General features: G+C 37.0%; 1 protein-coding gene across 3 annotated transcripts in view; it reads left to right on the plus strand.

The window, feature by feature from the left end:
- LOC107691316 (rho guanine nucleotide exchange factor 10-like protein) overlaps positions 1-9,432 on the plus strand; it is a 118,990-nt gene that overhangs the window by 60,691 nt on the left and 48,867 nt on the right. For all 3 annotated transcript variants that reach the window (XM_016489863.1, XM_016489864.1, XM_016489865.1), the window contains one exon: positions 4,513-4,613. In XM_016489863.1, the coding sequence (XP_016345349.1) occupies positions 4,513-4,613 (101 nt within the window). The remainder of the gene's footprint in view (positions 1-4,512; positions 4,614-9,432) is intronic.

Here is a 9,432-nt window from a genome sequence, read left to right on the forward strand (position 1 = left end):
TTTCCCTCATTCATGGTATCCAGTCGGACTCGGGCCGAGAATTATCATAAAGCTGTTGGACAAGGGCCGGGCCCATGCGGAGCTCTATTCGTTCCCTCATTCATGGTATCCAGTCGGACTCGGGCCGAGAATTATCATAAAGCTGTTGGACAAGGGCCGGGCCCATGCGGAGCTCTATTCGTTCCCTCATTCATGGTATCCAGTCGGACTCGGGCCGAGAATTATCATAAAGCTGTTGGACAAGGGCCGGGCCCATGCGGAGCTCTATTCGTTCCCTCATTCATGGTATCCAGTCGGACTCGGGCCGAGAATTATCATAAAGCTGTTGGACAAGGGCCGGGCCCATGCGGAGCTCTATTCGTTCCCTCGTTGCCCCCAAACTGCCCGGGCCCATATGCACCTGCATAGACGCTACGCCATTGATCTTATTTGTTCTTATCTGTTCATAAAAGTTTTATGTTTAATATAAGCGACTTTGTCAATGTAGCAATGTTGATGTTGTGTCTGTGTGTTTTTCATTAAGAGTAATATTGAATCAACCTTGAGAATTCATTTTGTTTCAAGAATAGGAACGACCTAAAGTTAAAGATCAAACTAAGCGCTACAGATGTGAGAATGCGAGATTTGTTGCTGCTGAGGTAGACGCTCTTTCTCTGCTGTCTGTAGAAATTGTTGTTAATTCTTCATTTGGGTACGGCTGAGACATGTTACAGGTTATAATATAATCCAAAAATCATGGCAACAAATTATTTTTTAAGTCAGTTTAATACGTTTAATCAGTTGAAACGACGTTCACAGTCAATTTGATTCAACTTAACTCATATTTAACCGTTGCTTCTTGTCATTATAGGACTAGGCTACTTTTTTCAATGAATTTTAATGAATATACTAATTAATAAAATGAATATTATTTATTTTGTATTACATATTGTTTCATTCATTTATTTTTAACACCGCGCCCCCATTTTTTCATGGGCTACACTCCAGGAGGTGCTGCAGCACCCTCAGCACCCCTACTTCCCGCGGTAATGAAGACAGTACCCTTTAGTGATGCATTAATATAACCCCATAAATGTAATGCATTTTTGTACTTATTTTACTGTTTTTTTTCGGGATCTACTGGGACAGTGATAAAGATCTACCAGTCGATCGCGATCGACGGGTTGGCGACCACTGGTCTACAGAGATCTATTCGTGCACTATTTAAATCAGTTTTTTGGACACATAACATATATTTTATGTGGTGTCTCTTGGCTTTTCACAATTGAAACTGTTAATCCAAAATCATTCATATTCCATCTTGAGTTGCCAGGTTTTAAAATTTCACACTGCAGATTTGCAAACCCTGGCTTAATGGTCTTTCTTTTTTCTTTTTTTTTTTACATTTTAATGCATTTTGAATGACACTTTTGTTCAAAGTGACTTGCACTGCATTGAAAGTATACATTATATCACTTGATACATTCCCTGGGAATCAAACCAATGACTATGGTGGTGCTACTGCCTGTATGAGCTTCAGATATTTGCATATTTATGAGGTTAGTAACATTCATTGGACAAATACAGATTGGCCACACAGATTCTGATTTCTGTCTTCTGAAACACACAGGAAAAATCTCTAAAAAAACAAAAAAAATAAAATAAAATAATAATCACTCAAGTTAATGCATTTACTTTCACCGTTTCACTTACACCCTGAAATTAAACACAGCGTGAAAGCATATGAATATTTAATAAGGTAAGAACTGAGGCAGTTTATGATTGGTTATGTGTGAATAAACAACTTCAAAGCATTGCTAACACATTTGTGAGACTTTGCTGAACCCAGAGTTTAAAAGAGGCCTTAACTTGGTTTTAAAAAGATGTTAACCCAGGATTAAGTGTGAATTTGACAGGTCAATTGATCTTGGACTAATAGGCATGGGGTTTATAGGGCTTATAGGCATAGAGTGCTTTCTCCAAAGCCACTTCCTGTGTGATTTACAGTCTCCTCCAATCAGCACAGAGAAGAGCTGTGTGTCTTACTTCCATTCCACCATCTGTCCTGTCATTCTGCATTAGTGTCACACACATGCCACAGCACTGACCTGCAGCCATAAATCAGTCTGTTCTCTGCTCTCCGTTCTGCCCTTTCTGCCTGGGAGTCTGCCTCCTCTGCTGTTTCTTCATTCAGGCCGCACAGAGACACACAAACTCGCACACCCTCTCGCAACCACCCAGATTTTCAATCAGCCAGCGGGAGGAACCCACGGCCGTTCTGTTTATCATGTTTAGACCGATGTGGGTGCCCAGCTTTATCCCAAGAATCAAATTAAGCATGGAGCGCACTTACTCCACTCCGAACAACCAGCCCTCCCCCATCCCACCTCTTTTTGCTTATTTTCCCCCATGAGACCATTGTGCTGAGTGAAGGAAATCTGCGAGATGTTGTTTGCATTTGCCATTCTGGGAAGGAGCCAGGCATCACCTGAATTTCAGTCGAAATTCGCTTTCTTTATCTCTGAGTGTCTTCGAAGGTTTTAGTTCATTCTTCTATATCTGTGTCTTCGCACTTCACGCTTTTCTTCCAACCTTTTTTCTTTCTCTCGCTCTCTCCGACTAGTGCTGGGCTGGAAATGAATGCCGAGCAGGCAGAGGCTGCTGGTGTGACAGTAGCCAAGGCTGGCGTCATCGTATTCTCCAGTCAATTACCTTCTAATGATGTTTGAATGTGAATTGCTTTCCGTGTCCCTGAGCCTTTGCTGAGAGTCTCTCTTTAGCAGGCACCGTGTTAGAAATGAAGTTAAAGTATTTTTACAAGTGTAGAATGGCTTCCTGACTCATTGAAGACATGGACAGCTTTATTAAGGAGAGTGCAAATCTACAGTTCGGCAGGTTTGTGTACTTCTTGCAGAAACTGCATACTTTTTTTTCCCAAATGAAATAATAGGAATCATATCAATTGAATCTGGTTTAGAATTTAGCACTTCCCTTTATAAAGTTAGTTTACACAAGAGTGTATTACAACACTTAAATTATGCACAGAAATTATATTTAAAAATGCTTAGATGCTATTGTGATGCTAGATGGCATCTGGTTCTGTGGTCCCATTAACAATTTTTGACTGGACTTCCATAGAACCTTTCTATTGCACTAAATGACTTTGTAGTGGGAAAATATATGTTATATTTGTAGCAATAGCCAACAATACATTGTATGGGTCACAATTATCGATTTTTCTTTTATGGCAAAAATCATTAGGATATTAAAGATCATGTTCCATTAAGATATTTTGTACATTTCCTACCGTAAATATATAAAAACTTAATTTTGGATTAGTAATATGTATTGCATTGCTAAGGACTTAATTTGGACAACTTTAAAGGTGATTTTCTCAATATTTTGATGTTTTTGCACCCTCAGATTCCAGATATTAAAATTTTGTATCTCGACCAAATATTGTCCTATCCTAACAAACCATACATCAATGGAAAGCTCATTTATTCAGCTTTCAGATCCATGCATGAATGGAAAGCTTATTTATTCAGCTTTCAGATGTATAAATCTCAATTTGAATAAATTTACCCTTATAACTGGTCTTGTGGTCCATGGTCACACACACATATATATATATATATATATATAATTTATTTTTTTTATGTCTGTATCTGTTATGCAGTTTCTTCAGAGCAGTACTAAGTATGTGTAGATAGATAGACTGATTCTGCAAAGGGTGTGTAGTTATGATCTTATGAGCACAACTGTGCTTCATATGAAGACTCACCTATATGGATACATCCGAGGTTTAGATAATAGAGTTTATAATGATCGAATCCAGAAACTGAATCCCATTTTCGATTTGAAACTGTCATTCTTCAAAGTCAAACACAGGTGGGTTTCTTGTGGCCAATCTCGTTCAATAGCTAATATTAAAACCTGATACCATCCAGAAGCAGACGGTGCGCAGTCATGCTCGCTCATTCCCCCCTTGTAGAAGGCATTGCTGAAAAGTTCTGGTCCATTAACCTGGCTAAACATCTTGGCGTAGAATGCAGATTAACTCAGCATGCTCACCTCATCTTGGGGCCTGATCCTCTCCTTCCTTCTTCACATAACCTCACATGCCAACACATCCATAGAGCTTACGGTCTCCTTGACCTTCATAATGTCTCTTTGATTAAATTAAGGACGAAATATGTTTCTCCATGCTATCTTCATCTCTGCTGTCTGCTTTTTCCCTCTCATAAGCACAGACTTCATGAAAAATAAGACTCAGCACACAGATCCAGACTCAGCTTGAGATCAAGCTGTATTGGGCAGAGTGGCAGCTGCTCTCCCCAGGGCTCCTTGGTGCACTGCAGCAAAACTATTTCACTGTATTATTAATACTGATAATTAAGGGACCACCATGTTGTGATGTGTTTTATGAAAACTTGACAAGATTATCTAACTCAGAGGGCCACGGCAACACTCCCGTGTTGGTTAGTTCAGTATATCTCACCACCTGTCCAATGTTTTTGTCATGTCCTGTAGGTCTGGTCGTCCTGTGAGCTTCACGGTGGTCTTCAACACACCAAGCCCCATCAGCAAGATCTCCTGGGTCAACCGGTTACACTTAGCAAAAATAGCACTGAGTAAGTTTGAATTTTATCCTCCACTAACTCATGACTAGAGGTCTGTTGATCCAAAACATTGACTATGATTGTTAAGATCTAATAAGATAAATAAATAAATAAATACGAATAAATGGATTGGACTTATTATTATTGTTGTTGTCGTTGAAAACATTAAGAAAGACTATTTTAGAACCAAATGGGTCTTTTTTTATTCAGAGTTCATCCTGAGACAAATGTCAGAACATGTTAGGATCTAATAATAATAATAATAATAATAATAATCATTTTATAATAGTTTCTGTATAATAATATAGATAATAATAATACTAATATAAATGATAATAAAATGTTCTGACATTTATCTATTTCTGTATTTTTATAACAACAACATTTATTTATTTATTTTATTTATTTATTTTATCTGTATTAAAATTGCATTAATTATAAAATTGAATTAAAATCATTAATATTATTTAAATAATTATTAAGAAAGATGATTCCAGAACCAGATAGGTGTTTTGTGTTTATTCAGAGTTCATCCAAAAAAAGGAAGGCCAGAAAAAGTTTGCTGCATGCAGTAAAATAACAGACGATAAAATACAATTTCACGCTCTTATAGCTTGGTTATCTCATCTCTGCATTTACAAGGTTGTGACTTGTTGGCTCTCTTTGTGTTTGTCACATCAGTGATAAATCAGTGCAGCCAAGTTTTATTTAGGACTTTTCAATGTGTAAAATAGTTTTAATATGTTTTAACCTCAGGGCAAGGAGATATTCAGGCAATGCATTATAAACTATAACTCCCTGAAGAAATGACTATTCTTTTTATGACAAGCTAATAGAAATTGCCTCTCTGCCTCTGGTTTATTGAATAGTATTGGCATTAGAGTACTGGCAGTTTTATAACTCTAGAAAAACTGAATTTCATAAAAGATTTAGCCATGTCAGTATTGGTATAATGGTGTAACATCCTTCCTGTCTCAAATGTGCTCAAGAAGCCATGGTGCCATTGTAGATGTTTCATTCCTATGCTTATTTTCTGTATTTAAAGCACAATGCAGGCATCACATTCTTCAATTCACTATGTTGGTACACTACAGTGAAATTTTTTTTGTAGGTTTGGTTTTAGAGGATAGACTATGTATATCAATACTCTATAGACTAGCAATTTATTAACACTCAATCTGAAAATAGTACAGTATTTTAATCATAGTCTTTCTAAAGTTATCCAATTTTATGACACTATAATACTGTAGGAGTTTTTGGAGTGTTTAATCAGAAATGCAAACAGATTTCACATCAGCTGGACATTAATGCGTTAAATATTGTTTTTAGGGCCTATAAGATATTGATGTAGTAAAGATGCTTCATTGAAATTGCCACATTGAGGCATCCAGATTGTTGTAAGTTGTGATCAAGCTCTTTGAATGTAATTTTTGGGCTTGAATTGAAAATCAAATCTAGCAGCTTGGATTGTTTCATTGATGCCATGCATGAAACACGGTATCTCTGTCAGTCTGCAGACCATCAAATCTACTACTGACTGATGGAGTCTGGCTTCTCAGTGCCAGACTTGCATCTTTTTCGACACCAGCTAAAGTTGAACAAAAACAAAAGAAGTAGTTTTACTTCGAGGGGCATGATAAAAGATTACACCATCCTACTTGATGGGCAAACAGCGAAATGAGCTTAAAAAAAAGGGTGAATTGGAGTACGTCTCCATTAGCTGTTAAGTGTCTTTATTGGAACCTGGTTTTACCTCTTATATTAGAATGTAATCATTCTAAAATGCAAAGTACAATTTTCCAAGCTTTGCCTTGTTTTGTTTTTTTTTTGTTGTTAAATTATCTTGTTTTCACACCAACAATAATGGTCTTACATATGCTGCCTCTATAGCTATTTGTGAGCTGTTGTTGAAAAGACTTTTACAGCAATAGGCAAATAGCAATCTCTGTTGACACTAAGTGGATGCTGGCAGCATAAGTGGCAATATCCCTCCAAAAAAGATAGCAATGAGAGAATGACAAACATTCCTGAGAATACTTTTCTTTTCTCTCTTTCTGAGAAGACTTTTGGCTTTCTCTGCATTTCCCTGTTTGCTCTCCTGCTTTTTCTTGGCTCGCCCTTGGTTAGCTGTCAGACTTTTGTTCCATCTGAACCAAACTTGTTGACCAGAATGAGCTTAAATTCACAACTCACAGTGTAACTTTCACACTTCACTTTGCAGAGTCATAACATTTTTATTTGGAATGTGATTCTGAAAAACACATTATTTTTGTACGTCAAAACGTTGTGTTTTGTGCAGATGGACATTGTTATTCAACCTGCTGAATAACAGGTTTCACCCTAATTTCATTACTCCCACACGTTGCCTACTCATTTAGCCAAATGAAATTACAATAACAGAAATGCTGGTGCAATTTCATGGGGGGCCTGTTGTTGCCATGCTCTCTTACGTCTTTTGAGGACGTGTGGGTCTGATGTGGGCAGAAAAAAAAAACCTTTGATTGGAGTCATTTGAGACCCTTCACCTCCCGTCTGGCAGTGCATTACAACACAAGCCACTTCCTTGTGTTATCAATCCCTATATTCATCCATCCCTTAGGTCCTCTTTGACACGTATTTATCCTTCTTAACAGATCCTGCAGTCCTCCACCCCACATGTTTTCTGTTATACGTCCTGCTTTGAGGTGTAACTTTTGTCTGATATAATATGCACAGAAGCTGTTTTGTCTCTTATGAGGGTCATTAACAGGTTTCCATGATGGGTAACATATGCTTATATCTATATAAAACAGGCTGTCAGAAAACAGTGTTTGTGATATTGTTGCAACATGCTGGGAACTCATGGGGCATGAGATCGAGAGCTTTAGCATGACTGTGGATGAGTGTGTCCTGAGGGTTCCATTAATTATGAAGATGTGGTTCAGAAATTGCCACCACAATAACATGTGGTGCAGAGAAAAGGCCCAAAGGGTTCCTATCAGAAATGCCCAGTTCTAGTGAATCGGTTCTAATATGACAGATCATGTGAACAGACTGATTCAAAATTGAAATTATTTAATTATTATTAATAATTAATAATAATAATTATTATTAATTAATTTAATTAATTAATAATAATTATTATTATTAATAATGTTTTTATTATTATTTTAATTATTATAAATTATTATTTATTAAATTAAAATTGATTTATATTAGTGCTGTCAAACAATTAATCGCCATTAATCACATCCAAAATAAAAGTTTTTATTTACATAATATATCTGTGTGTACTGTGTATATTTATTATTTATATATAAATGCACACACACAGTATATATTTTGAAAATATTTACATATATTTACATGTATATATTTTACTGGTGTCAATTAGCGCGTTAGCGATTAATTATTTCAGTTTAACGGGTTAAAAATATTTAACACAATTAATGCAGGGGCGGGGCTAGGGTTGGCCACCCCACTCACAACTGCTGCTTCTGTCACTTTTTCTCTTGACAAGAACATTTATTCAGTCGTAGAATGACTGAGAATGGGAGACGTTTCAGACGCGCGCTCCACTTCACTTCAGTGCCAGGCGCGAGTCAAACGAGTGCGGAAACGGTACTGTGCTCGCAGCGCGTGCTCTTCAATTGCACGCACAAAGGCGCCGGCGCGTTTAAGTCACATTTAAGAACATGTCTCTGAAAACAATTCCAAAACAGCGCCAATGGGAGGGGAAATTTCTGCAGGTGATTTACTAACAATGAGCAAATTAAGGAACACAGATGCAACATTTCATTTACATATTGCCCAACGCAATATAGCAGCTTAAATTAGCGTAGTAGCAAATAAAGCATAAAAAAATAAAGAAGCCACAGTGCATTGAAAAGAACCGGAGGCCAAAAAATGAAGGTTTGATAGACCTGGTATTGTGTGACTCCTAGTTGAGGGTTCCAAGTCATCTTTTATTTCCTGAACCAACTTAAAAATAATATGGCTTTGGAAACGAACATGTCTCTGAAATGGTTTTCAAAACTGTCCTGGAGCAACCCAGCACTGCCTCACTCATCTAACACACCCGATTTAACTCGTCAGCTCATTAATCGAGACTTTAAGACCTGAAGTGGGTCAGAAAAGGTAAATAGAGTTGAGAGAAAATATGATGCGTGTCAGATCCATGTCACGATCAGCAGCGGCAGCTCTTAAAGAAATAGCAGCCAATACAACCAGCTGCTGTGATGTCTTAATCAAAGGACAAAGAAAAAAAAAAGGAAAAAATAACTTTTTTTTTATAGCTGTAAGGATTCATTTAGAATTTAGTGTTTGATAACTTCAATTTCAATTTCTGTATATTTCTGCTGAAGGGCACAGGTAAATATGCCATTTATTATACTGGGTTTATGTGAAGATTGTTTTAAGTTCACTTAAATTAGAAGAATTTTTTAAAGTCTAATAAATGTTCAAATTGATAGCTCTCACTTATACTGTTGAATGGCTATAGTCAATGGTTAAATATGGGGGGGGGGAATTTTATAGAGAAATCAGTATTGGTATCATTGATAAGGGTTCCAAGTCATCTTTTATTTCCTGAACCAACTTAAAAATAATATGGCTTGGCAAACGATATGTTCGGATAATGTGTTCTTCTGGCATTCCAAATAAATTAATACATGTGGAAAAAATCCTCTTCCTCTCTACCCTTCTCTCTATTCTCTGCGGTGCCTCCTCCTAGCAACAATAATTGCAGCCATTTCAAGAGCAACATAGTTTAAGACGTTTTTTTGGGCGTTAAATAATGGTGCAAATGCCAGTAATTTGACGAGCGCAAACGTTAGTAAAACGCGTTGCGTGA

This window comes from Sinocyclocheilus anshuiensis, unplaced genomic scaffold (assembly GCF_001515605.1).
Source record: "Sinocyclocheilus anshuiensis isolate Anshui unplaced genomic scaffold, SAMN03320099.WGS_v1.1 scaffold1154, whole genome shotgun sequence".
Taxonomy (NCBI): Eukaryota; Metazoa; Chordata; class Actinopteri; order Cypriniformes; family Cyprinidae; genus Sinocyclocheilus; species Sinocyclocheilus anshuiensis.